This window comes from Centruroides vittatus, unplaced genomic scaffold, assembly GCF_030686945.1.
Source record: "Centruroides vittatus isolate TY-2023 unplaced genomic scaffold, ASM3068694v2 contig_474, whole genome shotgun sequence".
NCBI classification, from domain to species: Eukaryota; Metazoa; Arthropoda; class Arachnida; order Scorpiones; family Buthidae; genus Centruroides; species Centruroides vittatus.
In genome coordinates, this window is record NW_027122266.1 from 1,309,076 (window position 1) to 1,331,467 (window position 22,392).

A 22,392-nucleotide genomic window follows, 5' to 3' on the forward strand; every position below is an offset into this window, starting at 1 on the left:
AAGATTAAGACAGTTCTCGATAAACAAAACAAAAAAAAAAAAAAAAAAAACACCAGCTGCCATGTTGCAAGTATGATGAAATTAGGGATTGCAATTGCTAGATCCCTCATCCAGCAATTCAGCTGGATCCAGCGCATTCTTCGGCCTGCTGGATCCGCAAATACTCAATTAACTTTCTAAATAATGGCGCAAAAGTCTACGTTGTCGGCGTTGCCGCTTTACTGCGTGCGCTATCGTTCGGCGGCGAGAGTGACGTTGCCGTTCAGTGCAGCATGTGCTACACACCCTCTCTATACCGCACCGCTTGCCCTTTTACCTCTGCTGATCTAATTGCCAGTTGATTTTCTGCTTTCGCTAAATAAAGTGTATTCGCGCTAAATAAAATAAGTAACTCCTCTCCTAGTCCTGGTGCATAATTCTAATTTACGGTCGGTTGTGAGGTCAATGAATCACGTGATGGAACGATTTATGATTATTTGATGACCCTGAAATCAACTAGCGCAGAGGCAGAAAGGGCCTTTTCCGCAGCGGGATATGTGTGCAATTCATTAAGAAGTAGGTTGGGAGACAGCACCATCAATACCATTTGTTTGTTGAGATCCTACTTCCAGAAGTCAAAAAAATAACAGAAGTGATTGATTTAATTTTATTTAATTCTTTAAAATATTTTATTCAAGACAAGACTAATATTTTATAACTTCTACTCTAATTCTATTAAATAAGAGTTTTTAACTTTTATTCTATAAGTGGTTAGTGGGCTAGGCTAGGCAATTTTATTGTGAAAATTAGTGAGAAACTGAGAATACCTAGTTAGTTAAATTGTTAATTAAATTAATGAGTATCAGTATCTTAGATATATGATGATATTGTCGCGCCGGCTCCAAAAAAAAGACGAGCGCCATGGTGTGGAGACTTAAAAAACGAAAAAGAACGATTTTAAAAAAAAGAAGGATTTAAAAGAAAAAGAAAAGAACGTTTTTTGGAATAAGAAAAAAAAGAACGAGTCGAAGAGAAAAAGAACGGTCAAAAATTTTGTTTTTTGTTTCTTTTAACGAGATATTTAAAGTTTAATTTGTTGTTAGTGTATTTAAAAAGTGTAAATTTCGGAAACTGGGCTGTCAATTTATATCCCGAGCCCCACAGCTCGTAACAATATGAATGTATGTGATTCATGATTGTGATAATAATAACTAACTACTAGACTACTACTAATTACTTACTCACTACTTTACTACACTAATAATTAAATTACTTATAAATAACTACAGACTGGTATGTAGAGCCTATAATAAGAAAACTGGTAAGACTGACAGCCACTTAGCCACTGATTATCCGTCATTACATTATTATAACATATCAATACAAATTAATTAGTAAAATTATATTTGCTATTATTTAACTTAAAGATTACATTATAATCAGGGCCGGATTATCGAATAGGCAAAGTAGACAAATGTCTAGGGCCCGTAATTCGGAGGGGCCCGGCTTCAGTGCAGAAGATTTCTCTGTTTCAAAACGAGTTTAAAAATTATTTAAGAAATTCGACAGGACAGAAAAGGCTGTATTTAAGAATTCCCACCAAGCTCCGCTCGACTAGCCATTACCTAAAAGAAAAAAAAAAAAAAAAAAAAAAGGTCAACAGCCACCCGTGCGTCAGAAGTGATGTACGCCACGAGATCTCTCGCACCACCTAGAAATATTCCTAGGGCCGGCTCTCGTGGTAGTACTGATGTATGGATGGGTATGATTTGTTTTCTAAATCTAAACTTATACGTCGCGACATCGCATATTCGATATAGCGTTCAAGTTGCTCGAGTGCGAAGATATTACAATTCAATAGTGTTTTATAAAAGAGTTAAAAAGGGTGACACTACGGTGTGACTTTGGGGAAACACCACGATATCCGCACCGGGTGTCACCCATGCTAGCTACGCTAATGTCACATTATATAAGATTTGTTTAGAAGCAACTTATTTAAATGGGGCCCCAATTTAAATTTTGTCTAGGGCCCGCTAGAGGCTTAATCCGGCGCTGATTATAATTATAATCTAACTAAACATTTAAAGTTAATTATCTCTATCTCAAGTGTTAAACCGAAACAAAGTTAAGTTTACTACCTAAATGTGTAAGAAGTTTTACTGATTTATAGTGACCAGTCTGAATAATGAAAGTGTCTTAAGTATTAAAAACATGTTTTATTTTCTTTAAAAAAACCACAAATTGCTGGACAAATAGATAGATAACACTTTATTGCACCAAAAATACATCTGCGCTGGATCCGCGCTGATCGTCTTGTGCATTTCTATCCCTTCTGTGTTTTGTAAGGTCGCTGACCGGGGGGGGGGATCCGTTAATCCCGTGTCAGGATGAACCTAAAGGACGTTTGCATGTGGGTGTGGCGGAGGAGGCAAATGATGACAAGTGTTTTACATACGGAAACCCGTTTATTGGATAACATATATGCTTACATCCACAATTAACAGTCCACTTCTCTACAGTTCTTCGGAGTGGCGAGGATCTCCCTTCTGTCGAAGCCCCGGGCGGACGAGATGAGATCGCTGGACAGATGCTCGCAGAGGTGTTGAGGCGTCCTACGTTGTTGGCGGCGACACAACACAACACAGATCACGGCTCTTTGCGGGATGCGGAGGAGACTCTCTCCGACCTTGGAGATTCCGATTTTTATAGTTCTTCGCTCGCTATTCCAATTTCCGATTGGCCTCATCCCTTTCCGTTTTCCGATTGGTCTTCCTTGTTTCTAGGCGAAACTCGAGACGACCCGGGTCATGGGAAAGGTCCGATTCGGGTGTCTATCTGGCGCCTTTTTGACCATTGTGTTCGGAGATTGTTGATAAATTTACAAGACTCGAACTCATAATTTAGCCCGTTAATTGCAATTTCTGTCATCTAGGAACTTTTACGATTCAAGAGCGATGTTTTTCTATCTATTAAATTAAACTGTTCCCTCTTCCGAAGTTGTCTTCTTAGATCGACTATTTATGAGCACTCGAGTCAGAATTTCACCTATTTATGGGCTTTCGTGTCAGAATTCTACCCTTCCGTTTGACATAGACGGATCGTTTTTAATTAACACGTGTTTAGACACGTGTTCCGACACTCGTTGTTTACATTTTGCGTCGCGATGTCTAGATCAAGAGTTTTTTTCTTTTTCTCTCTTTTTCTCTTTTCTATATAATCTATTGTTATGATTTAAATGCAAGAATTTCGTGATTTACGGACCTCGTCTGCAACCTCACAGTTTTTATCTCCGTTTGGTTCGGCCGCCGCTTTTCATTTGACGCCTCGCGCCAGCGCGCAGCGTCCCAAGCGATGACGCGACCGACGCTAGCGTCAACCAAAAAGTTCAAATTTTCCAACTTCAAGCGTCAAAGCTTGATATTTAAAAATTTTTAAAAAGTCTCTGCGGGCCGTGTGTTTGACATGCATGATCTACAGTATGTTGCGGTGGTCCTCGGTGGTCCACGACGGACAAGGTCCACGGCCGTCATTCCTCCAAAAACAAAAACGGAATTCATCCGTAAACAATACTTGATGCCATTCAGTTGTTTAGTTACGATATATAACAACTGTGTGTGGCAATATGTTTTGAGAGTTTATTTTAAAATTTTTTTATATTAAGAATTGTTATATAATGCAAAAAGTTTTATTTTGAAGTTACAGAAGATATTTATAAAACAAAATTTGTAAATACAAGTAACGAGTAAAATCTTCATTAAGTCCGATCCACTCGACATATCACATATCACATATCACTACCATATTTTTTTGTTTTGTTTTTTTGCTCTCCGCCTCTGTGGGCACTAAGAGAACCTCTTTTAGCAAGCCCATTATGGGTTCGGCAAGTCCCACAATGGGGCGGCCGGGTGGTGAAGAACGGGGGCCGATATATCCGGTTGGACCATCCCCGAAAAATTTCTGGGGATTTTTCGATCCGTCAAGATTCTATCCCGAGTTCCTAGAGTGATAAGTTGCCACCTTGACTGCTCGGCCATCCGGCCGTCGAAACATAGAAATACGTGCAAAGCGTTACATCATGCTTTAATTCAATAGTATTCAAACATTTTAACAGTGCGACCCCAAAATAATTTTCCGCGACCCCAAATGGGGTCGCGATCCATAGATTGAATGCCACTGCTTTAATCGAATCCTTGTTCATTATTAAGTATATTATAATATAATATTATATTATTAAGTATATAAGTATATTAATTATTAAGTATCTTATTATATATTATTTAATTACTGAGAAATCACCGTCTCGTATTCATCTCCATGTACAATCATAATTATTTTCATATTATTTTTATAAATGAATGTAATTTAATTTTATAACTTAATTTAAATACATGTTTTAATAATTTACATTTTATAAGTTTATAAAATAATCGAAATATTTGAAATAAAATAAACAATTTTTTAATAACTAATCAAGAAGTTACTCAAGATGGCAACACTGCGTAAAGAAACGAAATTATGGGAAGTGTGCGTTTGTTTTCTAGTGTTTTGAAACGTGATGAAGACAAAAAGTGAAATGTCTACTGAAAATAAACCAGACGTTTTGTCTGACAACTATTTTGCTATCAAAGGTAAAATAATATCAACTGATACAATTATAAAAAATTATAGCGTTAAGTGTGAAGAAAACGAAGCACAGAAACAAAAGTTAGAAAATTTGACTCTTATGGTGGAAAAACTACGTCAAGAATGTACTAACTACGAAAATAATTTAAGTAAATCTTTACAAGAAATCGAACCTCTAAAAACTAATTGGTGCTTGCTTAAAGAAGAAAATACAAAACAAGTTGAAAGAATAGAAGCATTACAGACCAAGTTAAATGCTTCTGAAAAATTGATGGAGCAGTATGATGCTTTACTGAAGAATATGAACGAAGATTCTTCAGATACTAATAACAAAAACATAGTTTTATTGGAAAAAGAAGTAGAGAGGAAAGAAAAGACTATAGAAAACATCAGAGAAAAGATAGAACAAGAAAAAACTTCTAAGAAAAAATTACACGAACGCTACAAAAAAACATTGATGTATCTGCTAAAATTTGGTGAAGAACTCCAAAAGCGAGGAATGTTAAAAAAGAACGACAAAAATATTATTGATATTTATTCCAAAGGTTCATTTACTCCAGATGATGTAGAAATAGATGATCTAGATATTTGTGTATCACCAGATATGATGGAATTAGAAGATTTAGCGTGTGAAGTAGATGGAATACAAAATGACAATGCAACCGACTCAAGTGATTTAAATGGAAGTAGGGAAAATGATGGTAAGAACACTGCATTTAACTCAACAATAACATTCTTATAATTCTTAATTTTAATTATTCTGACAGAAAATAGAACTTATGTATTTTTTGTATACTGTATTGTCTATCAGAATAAATATATTTTATTTTTAAAATCAAATTTTATGATTTTAAAAATAAAATGGTTCTTTTCTGTTAACGGCATGCCGGTTATAACTTTAATCTAATGCACGATACTGTTGTCCGCTAAGACCATTGCATTTAATTATTTAGATTGCATGATTGTGCCAGCTTTGAGTAGCCCACTTGACTGTTCGTGGAGTACTTGATGTTTACAGTGGAACCTCGCTTGGGGATACTATAGATTGCACCCTATGGAATTTTGGGACTTTGAGTATATATTCCAGGCATGGGCAAATGCGGCTCTTTTTGAGTTACATGCGGCTCTTGCTGAAAGTGTTAATTTCTGTTTTTTATTATTATATTATTTTTATAATTTTGTGAAAATATGTTTATTAAAAAAATTCAATATTTGTTTTTATATTATATAATAAAATCGCCTGCCTTACCATACTACCCGCCACGATGGTACAGAACTGTGGCTCCCATGCATTTTGCAAAACCTACATTTCGGCTCCCACTGAACTCTTGCTTGCCCACCCCTGATATATTCAAACTCAGGGCACCAAGATGAGTTCAACGATACCCTACTTTTGGACTGGAGACGAAAAAAAAAAAAGTTATACCCTTTTCGGCGATCGCGTGATGTTCAGGAGTTGCGTCGCTCTCTCCGCTAAGCCTATCGCATGTTTAACAGGCAGTCCGGCAAGTCTGCCATATATACCTTCAACAGAGGGAGATGTTGATCCACAAGCACACTGATTGTCTGCAATTGGAGTTAAGTCCTTTTTGCACACCCTCATGCTCCTTGACCTCAGGGCCTAAGGACCCTCAGCCACCGACACGCTCACTATCGCTCGTGGTCGGCTAGTACTACGTGCTGCTTTCGCAGCTTGTCCAACAAACCTAACTTATCCCTCCGGGAGATGACCGTAGTCTGACGTCATGGTTTGCAAACTTTACTGCGGTACTAGCGGTACTAGCAACTTTACTGGCGGTACTAGCAACTACAGTGCCGTCTGCATGATAGCATTAAAAAAGTATGATAACTTAAAAACTATGATGACTTTCTTATTTTTTTTTTGTCTCCGGTCCAAAAGTAGGATATCGTTGAACTCGTCTTGGTCCCGAGTTCAAATATATACTCAAAGTCCCGAAATTCCATAGGGTGCAATCTATAGTATACTCCTCACTTAACAAGCATAATTCAATCCAGAGCCTTATTCATAATGTGAAACACTTAAATTTTTTTCCATAGAAATTAATGTAAAATATGATAATGTGTTCCATGTCGAAAACATATTCAAATACCATATTTTCTTGCGTATAAGATGAGGTTTTTCATTTTTCACTGCTTCAAAAACCTAGGTTGCGAGCGAAGGATCTTTTGCATTTTTGCAATAATTTTTGTGAACCATGTATAGTTCATACTGACATTATAGCAGAGTGCTATCGAGGCCAAGATGAATGTTGCTTTTAAAGAGATGATCTGAAAATAGCTGGTCGCTTAGCAATGATTATAAATATAGTTATTTCATATTTGTTAAATTGGTATTTTTAATGAATACAGTCATACCTCGGTACTCGAACGTTTCGGAGCCCGAACAAATCGGTACTCGACCAAAAATTTTGAAAAAAAAAAATGCCCCTGTTCCCGAACAAAATTTTGGTACTCGAATGGGAAAGCCTGCCAAGTCGACGCCGACGCCACGGCGGCGGCGTCAGTTACGAGACAGTCCAGTTAGGCCTAAATTTATTTAAATTATTTAATTAAAATTCCAGTTATTAAATTTAGCAAGAGATGGCGCTTAACGCCTAACTCTAGTACCAAATTATCTTAAATTATTAATATTACTATAGCCATTTGCTAGCCTGATAATACGGCAGTTGTTGGTCTTTACGAGACAGTCATTGTTTGGCATGCACATTAACTTACGCTGTGCTATATGTTTTGAATTAGCATCCTTTTCTTTTGATTTATTAGCCCTTAAACATGGGTCCCAAGAAGAATAAAAGTGAAAGTGGTCAAGTGAAAAGGAAAACAGTGAGAACAACAATCGAACTGAAAAAAGAAATCATTGCTAAACATGAAAATGGAGTGCGTGTTTCGGATCTTGCTGTCAAATATTCTATGGCTAAGTCGATGATATCGACTATTTTAAAGAATAAAGAAACAATAAAAAACATACTAGCGAATTAACTGGGGATTGGAACGCATTAATCTATTTTACATTATTTGTAATGGGAAAAAATGATTTGGAGTTCGAACATATTGGTACTTGAACCTCTTTCTGGAACGGATTATGTTCGAATACCAAGGTACCACTGTATTTGTACATTCTGAATCATTAAAAATAAAGTTTTTTGTCATCTGCATTAAAATCTTTTAGTTTTGATACATGGGTATCAGGTGCGTGGAAAAGCAATCTTCAAAAGCTGATTGCAGTCATTCAGGAAATACTGCATTTTAAATTTACTCGACAGATCAGAGGATGATACTTTGTGGAGTAAGAGTGAAAAGGGGGAGAATTGTAACAAAGCTTTGGAGGGCGAGTCCAAGTAGACAAAAGGTGATAGTGTCAAGAAAACATGGTTGTTTGCATTAATACTTGCATTTGATGATAATTTATTTGTGATTAAATGAAATAAAATTAGAATTGTATTAATAAATCTAATTTTCTTTATTTTGATCTTTAAAGTCACACCTCGTCCTATATGCAAGATCATCTTATACGTGAGTAAATACAGTATTTTATGTGTAATGTTTATTCAAAGAAAATTATGCAATATACATTGTTAAGTATATTCGTCGTCATTTCTTCTAGCACGGAATAAATTATCATTAAGTATATTCATCGTCATCGTTTCTTCTAGCACGGAATGAACCAACCTGGAATGCGAATTTGATTTGCAGAAAACAAAAAAATCACAGATAATATCATGATGGAGCATGCGCACAATCTGGGACTTCCCTCTCCTTGTCACTCATTATGCAGAACTTCGCTCATTAAGCGAGTCGGTTTTAAAAAATTGATTTGCTTGTTGTGCAAAACACTCTTTAAGCAAGGTTCCACTGTATATAGTTTTAGGGGAGGTCTGTTCCCTAAAACTATAGAACATGCTTGCCTCCACTCGGGTACTGAGTGCAAGCAATAGCGAACATTAAAGCATACGACTACATGCAAAGCATGTAAATTAGGTAGATTAGGCAGTATACTGACACATGTTAAAAACTGGAGACAAATATCTCTTGAAGGGTCAACAATTCTGCAGGTGATGTGAAACCCCTCATTCAGAGCTTGAATCTTACCGTATCTGCTGGTGTCTCATTAACAGAAAAGTACCAATAAAATATATTTATTGAAATTTTGATTTTGAAAAATTTGACATTTCACACTGAATAAGATTAATCAATGTCATATGACAGTCACACTTTCGAGAACCTCTTACCGGTGTTGGACACAAAACGAAAGATCGTCGTAAACGTTTTCGAACTTGGTAGTATTTATTTTTAAAAACCTGTCATATGACAGGTTTTTAAAAGTAATCTATTAGCAATCTAATCACGGTATGTGCTAAAGTATTACAGTAGAGACTTGTAAATCAGCACCCCGGTAATCAGCATGACTTTCAGTCGGACTGTGTCGTGCTGAATCGAACGTTTTTGATACTAAATTTACTTCTAAAGTATAATTTTCGTGTTTTTATATTCTTCGATATATTTATTTTGTTTGTACAAAATGCAGAAATAATTTTTAACGATACGATAGCCTCGATTATTATTATAAAAATTTTCGTTAGGCTTAAAATAGACGAAAATTCAACACGAAGTGAACGCAACGGAGAAAAATTTGAACATCGGACAGGTTAATATATTTTTTCGTACATAAACCGTAATCGGAACAAATCCCTAATCTGAACAACCCCAGTCCCCAATTGATTCCGATTTTCAGTTCACTACTGTATTTCTAGTTTACTAGTTTAAGGTTGACACCTATTTCAGGCATAAATAGATATTTATGCCTGAAATAGGAGTCAACCTGTAATCTAGTTGCGCATTAATAATATAAAAGCTGTCGTGTGTGTGTGTGTGTGTAAATTTCTTATAACACCTGTAATTTTTGTCCAGTCTAGATGAAATTTTGGTTATATTTGTTTTATGTTTTGACAGAAAGTATAGGTGACTTATTTTGCAGAAATATCAGCTATAGAATGAAGGTTTTATTGATTTCGGATTGGTGATTGCACTTACGTTGCAGTGACATTATTCACCTCATTTAGTTCATGCTTGACAATGGAATTTTCCTTAAGTTGCATTTTTAAATATTTTGGCAAATGGCATTTTTTAAAGTTCGTTAAATTTAAACTTTAAAAAAGATGGCAACATTACGTCACCTCTACAAGAATTTAAAAAAAACTTTTTATAGTGACCATGTGATATTATCCAATTGGAAGTAACAATCTAATGAGCCTGTTATTTAAAATGTATCGCACATTAACTACGCATTGACAGTCAGTATAGGCTACTTAATTTGTAGAAACTTTAGCAACTCTTCTTGAATTTCTTGATATCTGTATTCTTCTCAATTCTTCAATCTCTACTTTCTCATAGAAACTAGTCTATCATGCTTGATGGGAAAATTTCTAGTAAATAGATATTTATGTCTGAAACAGTGATTTTAATGAGGATTATTGTTTAGGGTTGTACAGTGTAGCCATTGTGGTTTGTGATGTGCTTAGTCAAAATTAACAGAAAAAGAATGTAGTAGTAATAACTACCTCTTAACCTTATACCGGTGTGTATTTTCTCTTCATCCAAACTTGTAACTCCAAAAAATAGGTGTGTACAAACATTTTCAAACCACAAATGTCAGTTCTTCCTCAGGCTATACGAATTTCGTTGGAACTGCCATTTGAATCACTTCAAATTCATTGAAATTATGCTCGAATTTACGTTTCTTTTACGTAATACTGACACATGCTCATTAGTTGAACAACTCGGCTAATGTAAACTATCATTCATAAGGGCCTGCCACGCTAGTGAAAGCGTAATATCGTCCTTATAATTAATGCACCGATTGTCTTTAAGGCTGGCTAGTTATATGGTGGCCACCTCCAGCCATCTGATATGTCGCGGGTGCCGTGCAGTGCGGATAATTCTGGCCTTATCTAATTCGGAGTGAACATCAGGATCGGATGCATACTTTGCCAGCGCTGTCATGTTTCTTTGCCTCTGAATATCTGTGGCATGCTAAGAGCATGCCACGGATATTCAGAGGCAAAGAAACACGACAAACAGAAACACGAAATAGAAACGTGAATTCGAGCATAATTTCGACGAATTTGAAGTGATTTGAACGGCAGTTCCAACGAAATTCGTATAGCCTGAGGAAGAACCGACATTTGTGGTTCAAAAACGTTTGTACACACATATTTTTTGGAGTGACAAGTTTGGATGAAGAGAAAATACACACCGGTATAAGGTTAAGAGGTAGTTGTTATTATTTTCCGGTGTTGAGATGGAGTTTTGTGAGAATGTAGTAGTTTATTTTTAAATTTTGCTATAAATAAAAATTTTCTTAGAACATACAGTAGAGACTCGTTAATCGGAACCCCGGTAATCGGAACGATTTTCAGTCGGAATGTGTCGTGCTGAATCGAACGTTTTTGATACTCAATTTACTTCTAAAGTATAATTTTCATGTTTTTATATTCAATATATTTATTTTGTTTGTACAAAATGCAGAAATAATTTTTAACGATACGATAGCCTCGATTATTATTATAAAAATTTTCGTTAGGCTTAAAATCTACGAAAATTCAACACGAAGCGACACGCAATGAAGAAAAATTTGAACATCGGACAGGTTAATATATTTATTCGTACATAATCGGTAATCGGAACAAATCACTAATCTGAACAACCCCAGTCCCCAATTGATTCCGATTTTCGGTTCTCTACTGTACTTTTTTAAAAAATTTTTCTCTTATAAACCCTATTCATAATGTTTCTGTCATTTTACTTTCTTGGCTTTGTTATATAACAGAGGGAAAGTATGGTGATTGATCAAAAAATGACCCCATAATTCTTCCATTTTTGGACTTGAGACCTTAAAACAAAGAAATGCAAAAAAAATTTGGGGGTTTTTCTGTGTATGTGTGTGGTGATTTTGTTCATCCTCTTTGAAACTTAATAACTCCTATGCTTTTTGTCAAAAATTTCTGAAATTTTGCAGGATGGTTTGTATATTATGGGATTGATGCTATTAAATTTTGTTGGTTAAGGGTCAAGGGGGTGGAGGGATAAAGAGGGATAGTGTGTCATATATTGAGTAGGATTAGACTTAATGATGATTTTACTCATTATTAGCATTTACAATTTATTTACATTTACAATTTATAACCCATCTCTACTCTCAAAATTAAGTTTTTACCATTTTATAATTAAAAATATAAAAAGTTTGTTGCTTAAACACTATGTAGTTTAATAAATTTGAACACTTGGCATTCTTTCATCTTTTATTTTAGTTTGTTTCTTTATAAGTATTTGCATAAATCATCAAATGTATATGGAAAAAAGTTTTTCCATTTATGCAAGAGATTAGATTCATGTAAAAAGTTTTATTCAAATAACAAAAACCTTAAAAATTCAATAACTATCAACTATTTAATATCACTATTACTTGATACAAAAATTTTTTAACTATAACTAAAATATTACTGATTTTAAAATTACAGTGGAATCTCATACTTCAAATTTAATTTGTTCCAGAAGGCTATTTGAACTCTGAATTGTTTGAGTCCAAATTGATTGTCCCAATTAGAAATAATGGAAAGTGATGTAATCTGTTTCCAGATCTTAAACAATACCTATTTCATTCAAATGAAACAGCAGATACACATAATTTAAGGAAAAAATAAAATTAAAAGCCCTAAATAATAAATTAAGACATGAAAACAATAAATAAAATACATAAATACCGTATAATAAAATCAAAATGTTAATGTGATTAACTTACAAAGTAACAGTAGCAAAAATACATGGATAACAAATTAAAGTCAATTAATTCAATTTATATAATCTAGAAAAACATAACAAGGGATAATACTTTGGTGTTAAAATAAAATAAACACAATACTCTTACTAATGAACTTATTTATAAATGTAAACATTTGGAAATTGTACCTAGATCAGTTAATTAACTCACAAAATAAAAGAAATTTTAATTTGTACAGTATAGTATTTCAGATTAGTACAGTGGAACCTCGCTTAACGAGCACCTCGCATGACGAGTAATTTGCATAACGAGCAAAACAAATTGTAAAAAAATGACTCACTTAATGAGCGATGTTTTACATAATGAGTGACAAGGAGAGGGGAAGTCTCGGATTGTGCGCATGCTCTATCAGTCTGCATTTAGCACTCATTCCACTAGCATATTAGTGTCACTTGTGATCATACATTTTTCCAAACTTATGTTCACACATATTACATATAAACATTAACAACCGTAGCTCGTTATATAATAAACACATCAAACGATATGCCAAATTCTTGTGCTATGTAAAGACTATAACTAAATATTAGAAATTAATTAATTTGACTAGAGGTAGGCAGTTAAGCTGCCATCTTCATATTAAATTTAATGACCAATTTCAAATTAAATTCCAGAAATGTCTAAATAAAAAATTAATTATTTATAATTATTAAATTTAATACGAGATGACAGCTTAACTGTCTGCCTCTAGTCAAATTAATTTGTTTGTTTTGTTTTATTAAGTTATGACAATGCAACACTTGGGCAATCTGCCTAGGGGATGCCTTCCAGGAGGTAACTGGCCCCTATTCAGGTGCTACAGACATGGAGAAAACCCAGAAAACTCTATGTAGCCAGCCCATCCCAGTGAGGTGTGAACCCATGACCGAACTCCCGGTGTTTAGGAAATAGAACCACTTGGCCACTGGGCCCCAGTCAAATTAATTAATTTTTAACATTTAATTATAACCTTTACATAGCTCAAGAATTTGGAATATTGTTTGGCATTTATCAGACATATTATCTGTGGTTTTTTTTTCTTTTGTTTTTTGTTTTCTGCAAATCGAATTTGCATTCCAGGTTTGTTCATTCTGTGCTAGAAGAAAAGATGATGATTCATGCTCTTTAACAATGTATATTGTATAATTTTCTTTGAATAAACGTTATATGTAAAATATTTGAGTATTTTTTTTCAGCATGGAATGCATTATTGTATTTTACATTAATTTATATGGGAAAAATTGTTCTGCTTAACGAGTGTTTTGCATTACGAGCAAGATTCTGGAATGAATTATGCTTGTTAAGTGAGGTTCCACTGTATTTCAATATAGTTTTTCAGATTGGCAAAAATGCTTATTGCCAGGGGTGTAACTACACGGTAGGTAAAGGAAGCACTTACCTCCAGGCCCATCAAGTTGAAGAACCACTTGACTGGATTTTTTTTCTTATGATCAACATAGTAACTTAATATAAAATTTTATGGAAGATTTTAATTTACCATTTTGGAATGTAAGCATAAAGCATTTGGCAGTTTAAAGTCTTAAACTTGCATATATCCATCTAGTCTATGATGAATTTTCTGTATATTGATACTGGCAGTAACAGTATGCAAAAATTTATCTGATTTGTGATCTAAGTACATGGGGAAGAACTCACTTGTAGCTGTTTGCCCTTATGCCCATTAATTTGAAATTACACCACTACTTATTGCTTTAGATTCTGTATTTACCAACATGCGCATTATCCCAGGAGAAATGGGCAATTGTATGTAAATTTTAATTTGCATAAATGTACCTGAACACCCTTTTGCTTTTTTCAAATCACTAAATTAATATGATCAAATTATTTCTAAAAATTTTCCAAAAAATATATATATATATATTTTATATGTGAACATATAAAAAAATTATAAATATTAAATATAAAAAATTATATAAAAAATTAAAAATATAAAAATTTTTATATATTTTTTATATGAAAAATGTAATGTATGTATATATATACATTTCATTTTTCATTTTAATAGAAAGAGTTACTAAAATTATTTATGAAATTGATTAAGTTTATTTAACTTGTTAGTTAAGCAAGTGTGTGACATTTGTCTTCACTGTATTGCACATTTGTCACTTGCATCTATGAGTCACTAAAAAATAACAAAGTGAACAAGTGACAATTATTTAGGCTTGTTTGTTTATATGTATATTCTATATTGAAAAACATAAAAAATATTCATATTTTATGCAATTTTTATAAAATTCAAAAGTATACAAAAATGATTTAAAGAAGTATAATCCAACTAGAAATTTTCTTGCCAAGTACGACAGATTGAAGAATTGAGAAGAGTAGAGATTTCAAGAAATTCAAAAAAGAGTAACTAATATTTCTACAAATTAAGTAGCTTATAGAATTGATGTACCCTAATACCTTGTAAATAACAGATTGTTTCTGATTGGATAATAGAGCATCATGTGGTCTTTGTGGAAAGATTTTTATTAAAAATTTGTTATAGAAGTGACAAGATGCAGCTTTTTTTTTTAAGTTTAAATTTTAAATTTAATGAAGTAAGTTTAAAATACTCCAAAATATTTAAAAATTGCAACTTAAGGGAAATTCCGTTGTCAAGCATAAATTAAATGAGGTCACTATGACATAAATGCGATCACTGGTCTGAAATTGATAACATGTTCATTTCATAGCAAATATTTCCACAAAATAAGTAGCCTATACTTTCTGTCAGAATATGAAATTTTGGTTATATTTATTTTATATAGATGGACAAAAACTGCAGGAGTTGTAAGGAATTCATACATACATACACACACACACCACACACACACACACACACACAGAGGTTTTATATTACAGTTGAGTCTGCATAAGTCGTCACCTGGATAACTTGACACTTGTTGGTTACATAGTCAATTTTTTGTGGTCCCAGCTGACTTATATAGGCATTAAGGTTATTAATGTTAAAAAACTTGGTTTACTCGACATCATTTAACTCGTCACCACGGGATAAATCAACATACTTTTTCTGTTTCACACTTTTTAGAATTTTGATAAGTCGACTGCCCCCTGAAAAATGAGTTCACACCACACAGCTTATTGTACAGGGCGAACTCATTTTTTCAGGAGGGGAGTCGACTTATCAGACATCTAAAAAGAGTGAAACAGACAAAGTATGTTGATTTATCCAGTGGTGACGAGTTAAATGATGTCGAGTAAACCGAGTTTTTTAACATTAATAACATTAATGCCTATGTAAGTTGGCCGGGACCACAGAAAATGACTAATTAACCTACGGTGTCGAGTTATCTAGGTGACGACTTATGGTGATTCAACTGTATTAATAGCTATTAGATTATACTTCTTTAAATTAGATACAAGCTGTTCAAATTTATGTAAATTATGTAGTTGATATAATGTTCTATGATTAACAGCTTTTAAATAAGCTTAACCCAATATATTATCCAAAACAAAGTATTTAAATCTTGTTTTAATTAGGTATGATTCTAGAAAATAAAATTATAAGGAAAAAGAAAATGTTTCTTAAAACTTTATTTTCTAGAATCATCTGAAGCTATTTAATGTAATAGAGTTAACAAAACATTTTTGTGTGTAAGGGTTTATAGACTTTCTTGTTAAGTTTCATTATAAAAGTTCACCAAAACTTTTTTTTATATATAATAATTAATACTTGTCTTATTGAGAGCTTTATTATAAATTTCATTTAAAACTAAACAAAATGATTATTTTGAAAATAACATTAACAGTTTGTCTTATTTCATTAAGAGTTAGACAGAATAACATATTCTTAAATGCTTAAAACAAGAAAATGTTAATTTTATTCAGGCCTTGGTGAAGGCTGAAAACATTCAGAAACTATATTAAAGTAGTTCAATTACTGGTTTATAAGGTTTTGTTTGTGATTAATTTTATTCAGGTTATACTTTTATAAATTATCATATATCACTTTTTATTAAATAAAATTTAAAAGAATTGCATTAAAGTGAAAAAGCTGATTGATTAAATTTTAAAAATTTTCTATATTAAAAAAATTATATCATAAGTTACAAAGATATAACTTGAATAAAATTATTAAACATTTCATTCATTACAAGCATTTAAATGTATATTATTTTGTCTGGTTAGTCAAAGATATTGCAAATATTTTCATCTAATTGTTATAATTGCTTAACAGTGAAACTTTTGAATCTCTAAAATGTGGTATTTTGTTAATTAACTGGGTAGTGATTTTTATATATTTTCTGAAATTAAAAATTCTTATTCATTAATTAATGAAGGCAGAAAAATTTTTAAAATGAAATATCTGAAAAAATTCCTAATCTTATTATATAATAAATAAATTGTTTCAAAATTTCAGATATGGCTAAGGAAGGAGTAGAAGATACAGATGAAGTTAATAATTGTGATAATGCACAAAATGAAGAAAATGTTTCACATAATTCTAATGGTGAAGATTGTAAAACTAATTCAGCAAAGAATGCTAAAGAATTTAAAAACTCTGGTCCTGTAATTCAAAAAGAAACTAATAAAGAACATTCACATAAAGAAAATGCTTCACATAACTCTAATGGTGAAGATTGTAAAACCAATTCAGCAAAGAATGCTAAAGAATTTAAAATCTCTGGTCCTGTAATTCAAAAAGAAACTAATAAAGAACATTCACATAAAGAAAATGCTTCACATAACTCTAATGGTGAAGATTGTAAAACCAATTCAGCAAAGAATGCTAAAGAATTTAAAAACTCTGGTCCTGTAATTCAAAAAGAAACTAATAAAGAACATTCACATAAAGAAAATGCTTCACATAACTCTAATGGTGAAGATTGTAAAACCAATTCAGCAAAGAATGCTAAAGAATTTAAAAACTCTGGTCCTGTAATTCAAAAAGAAACTAATAAAGAACATTCACATAAAGAAAATGCTTCACATAACTCTAATGGTGAAGATTGTAAAACCAATTCAGCAAAGAATGCTAAAGAGTTTAAAAACTCTGGTCCTCTAATTCAAAAAGAAACTAATAAACAACATTCACATAAAGAAAATTTTTCACATAATTCAAATATTCAAAATTGTAAAAAGTCTTCACAAGAAAGTAACAAAGGTTCTAACAAGTGCTCTTCATCAAATCAGAACAAAACAAAACCAGAGTATTCATATGATTCCAACATTCAAAAAGTTAAAACAACTTCATCAGATATTGATAAAAGATCTGATAAGTATATCACTGCAAATCAGAATGAAAATGATTCAAATCATTTGCATAATTCTAACATTCAAAAATGCAAAAATACTTCACTAGAAAATAATATTGGCATTAACAATTGTAATCTTTTAAAGCAGAGTAAAATAAATTCAGAATATTCATTTGATTCCATTGTTAAAAAAGTTAAAATTACTACATCAGAAAATAGTATATCTATGAATAAAAATGAAATTAATTTGTCTGATGAAGAAAGTGCTTCATATAATTCTAATCAAGACTGCAAAAAAACACTTGCAGAAAATGATGAAATATCTAATCAATGTAATGCTGTCACAATTGATAACAAAATTAATCCTGAATGTTCACATAAAGATAAGATTTTGCACAATTCACTTACTGAAGATTGTGAAACTGTTCCGTTAGAAAGCAATAATGAATCCAAGAAATGCACTTCTCCAATTCAAAATGAAAGTGAGTCAGAATATTTAAATGGAGATGATATTTCACATGATTTTAATATTCAAGATTGTACTACTGTTCCTTCAGAAAATAATGAAAAATCTAGCAAATGTGTTAATCCAGTTCAAAATGAAATTGATTCAGAAATTTCATATAAAGAAATGGAAGATGAAATAATCAAAATATTGGCTCACATGAAATGCCAAACAGAATGTTATCAAATATTGTCACCAATCCCATCAATCCCAGAAACTTTTGATGTAACTAATAAAAGGACTGGAAATGGAAAGAAGAAAAAGCGAAAATTTGAGAAATTTAAAAATAATGATGATGAGGAAACTAACCAATCAAAAATGAATAAGCATTTTGAAAATGGCAATGGTGAGAGAAGAGTAACTTTTGCTGATGAATTCCCTAATTCTAATGGAAATTTATATTCATTTCAGCAAGATGACAATATTGATTCAAGACATTGTGATAAACAAAATCATGATGATGATAATTTTCGAAAAGAATCATCACAGAATTTACAAGAATGTCCTTTTAAAGCAAATTTTTCTCACTGTCCCATTGACGGAAATTTTAAAATAAACATACGTTTATTAGATGATGCAAGTGCCACCATTGAAGATCATAAAATGACAACAATAAATATAGGTTTTAATAATTTGACAAAAGAATTCAGCATAGGATATTCAAAAGTTCCTTGTGTAAGTCATAAATCTGATAGAATAGAAAATAATCATATACATTCTTATTGTAATAATAATAATAATTCTATAAGAGATGAAAAAGTAAATAAAGTTCAGAAGTTACAGAATTATAATCAAAATAACCAGCAGAAAAATAAGAATGTTTCAATAGTTCCTAAGAAAAATACTTTTGATAAAAATGTTTCTGATATTTCAAATAATACATTTCAAGAAAATTTTAACATAAGCAATAGCACTAGTTTTAGAAAAAATGTGCAGAAGGAGGTTCCTTTAAAAGATCATGTTGATTCATTGAATAAATCTTCAAACTTTACATTGGATTCAGAGATAGAGCAACATGAAATATTACAAGAAAACTATGAAGAAATTGATGATTTAATTACAAGGAACAGTTCTTGTAATATCACATCACAGAACAATAAAATAAATAAATTTCAAACAGTTAATAAATTAAATTTGGATTCAATGAAAAGTCAGAATTGCTTGAATTTTAGTAAAAATTCAGACAAAAATTTTAAAGGAAGAGAAAATGTTAATGGATCTCAGACTAAAATACGTAAAAGAACTGAAACAAAATTTAAAAATGTCAGCTTAAGAAGTCGAATTTTATCTGGCTTAAAAAGTAATAGATGTATCAAAACCTGCTCTCTTTCTGTTTCATCCTCTAAAAAAATTAATAGCAAAACTACAGATATTACTTCAGTAAAACAAAACAAAATAACAGGTGTTGAAATTGATAATAGAAGTGAAGCAACAGAATGTAAATCAAGTGAAATTAAATGTCCAGTGAATCTGTCAACATCACAGAATAATACTAGTTCAGTGACATCAGTTTTAGAAGAATCTAATTATCCAAATATTCATAAGTTAGTAAATAATAAACTAACAGTAAATAATGAAAAATCAAAACTGACTCAGAAAAGAATATTAAGAAATAATAATAATGATTTAGAGGTAACTGAAAGTAAACGGCAAAAATTAGATAATATCAATAAAAATGATACTGTTGTTTGTGATTATTGGACAATAGGAAGCAGTTGGTTGGATATAGATGTGCATGCAAATCAACTTTTGCTTGAGATTGCTTCTTTAAATACAAATTCTGCAAACTGTAAGGGCAAAATATTAAAAATTTACAGTCAGTTGTTAGATCCAAAGTTTATAATATCAACAGATGTTTTTATTAAATCTTTACTAATATATTTATCAAAGACAAGAAAGAATGCATTTATTGATTTTATAGAAGGCAATTGTTCTCCACCTCTTTTGACAAATATGGAAAGAAATTTGATTTTATTTATCACATTTTCAGAAAAAAAATCAAAAAATCATTTGAAACATATTGCACAAAGTTTGCAGACTGCAGTTTTAGCACACATTTTCACTAAAGATCATCACATCTTATTTGGATTGGCAACATTATGTCGTCTTTATGTAGGATTGTGCAAGCAGAAAGGTGAACTAGAAAAGGCTCGTGTATTTTGTTATGATCTCTTCATTAACTTTAAAGAATCATCTGTCTATCTTGTAAGTAGTGTTGCAGGAGTGTGGCCAACAGTTCTAACTGGAAAAACAAATAGTCTGTTAGAAAAAGTATATGTTTACATATTATTTAGAGCAGGGAATAACCTTAACAGTACCCTTTATCAACAATGTAAATCTGTTCTTGAACTTAAATGTAAATTAAAATCTCCAAATAATGAAGATATCATATCTTTAGGTAAAGAAATAATTTATACAATAGAAGAACAAACATTAAATGAAAACATTAAGCAAATACTTCTCGAAGCCCAAATGGCATTAGAATTATTGGCAATTTATTCACGTGATAAGTCTATATTAGAACAATTTTTCAAGTTGCTTTTATCAGAATTTGAAAAATATCAGAAAAATTCTAATGATGATATTTCACAAACTAAGCTGGTGTTTATTACTAAAATGCTTGGAACTGTTAGTTTGCATTGTAATTTAGGAAAAAACAATGTAGACATTGTTAAAAAAAAACTATTTGATTTATTAGATTCAAGTGCATCAGCAGCTATAATTCAAGAATCTGCATTTGTTTCTTTAGTTCTTTTGCAGCCAAAATTGAAACAGTCTTGTATTGACATTATTTCAAAATGGTTTTTATCCCATCAAAATGAACTAAGCAATGAGGTAAAAAACTCTATAGAAAAGCTTAAATTAAAAGATTTCTTCAAAAGTTAAGAATTTTTTTTTTAATTTAGTTTTCTATTTAAAGATATTTTGTTGTTTTATTCTTTGTTAAAAGTGTGAAAATTAAATTGTGATAAGACATTTAAATTTCATGAGAATTTAAGTTAAAAATGTCATGAAAATGTAAAAAAATTGTAAAAATTTATTAAAAAGTCATTTTTTGTAATATAAAATTTTATTTGAGGTCAATTTTAATATGTAAATTTTTCATTAGGTTTACAAGTAAATCTGGGACGTAAGTATGAGCAATGTTTCAAAGTAAAAAAAAATCAGTCATTTTTATCCATTGTTAATGAAATGTAATGTCAATTAGTAAAGAAGCTGCCTCTTATAGATGCATTAGAATTACTGGTAATACATTGCCTAAATTTCATTTTGATAAAATAATAATTTTTAAACTGAAATGAAAATGTAAGAACTTTTTTTACAACTTCTGGCAAAAAGTTTAAAATCACAAATGTTAGGTAAATTTTGACTGTAATGCTATGTGACATCTGTTCTGGGTAGCAAGTGTTATTTTTCAGTTGCTTATGCTTAAAAAGTATATAAAATGGCTATTTTTTTTTCTCAGACTGCTTTTGTGACCTGGACAATATTTTAAAATGTATCTACTTTCCAGAACATCAGTAAAGTTCAAAACATCCGATACGTACACTATTGGTGACCAACCTGGTGCGCCAATAACATCAGATGAAGTTCCGTAAGTTTGGTCAGAAAACACAGTTGATCAGGTTCGTCAGAAAAACACCTTGTGACAATTTAGGTACTTGATGGGTTCATTCAGGTCCAAAACCGATCATTGAATCTTCTGTTGCTCACCAACCGTCCAAATAGCATAACGTCCCGTAAGCGTAGCGTGGGCGAACTCTTTCACAACTCGCATCTATCTGTCCTTTCTCTCACATTCCGAGAGTCAACTCCCCTCTTCCTGCCTCGACCTTTACTCTCTACTCTCGTCGGCAACGGGTCGGATGACCAACCGGTGTTTATCCATCCACATTCCATCAGTATCACCCTCAACCATCTTCTTGTAACAGTGATCGTTACCAGTCCAAAAGGAAAGGGCGGGAATCATGTCTACTCGATTCCACCCCGACAACATCTATGATAAGATTTAGTGCTGAATAAACTCTGAGTAACTTCTATAATTCTAGAATGTTCCAGTAGTATAATACATGGGACATAAGCCCACCAGTTTAGTTTAATTCCTGCTGCCGAAACAAGTACCTATACTGCACTCTTAGAACCTATAACTGGTGTGATATAAAAAACAAAGGATGCAGATCACCACAAACGTTTTCGAACTGTTGTGAGTTCTTCCTCAGGTGTGAGAC

General features: G+C 31.9%; 1 protein-coding gene across 1 annotated transcript; it reads left to right on the top strand.

Moving 5' to 3' along the window:
* Positions 1-4,497: 4,497 nt before the first annotated feature.
* Positions 4,498-21,516, top strand: LOC136977771 (uncharacterized protein DDB_G0283357-like). The gene is made up of 3 exons (XM_067273320.1): positions 4,498-5,303; positions 16,824-21,044; positions 21,273-21,516. The coding sequence occupies exons 1-3, from the start codon at positions 4,535-4,537 to the stop codon at positions 21,359-21,361; spliced, it is 5,079 nt and encodes a 1,692-aa protein (XP_067129421.1). The 5' UTR covers positions 4,498-4,534; the 3' UTR covers positions 21,362-21,516.
* The last annotated feature ends 876 nt before the right edge of the window (positions 21,517-22,392 follow it).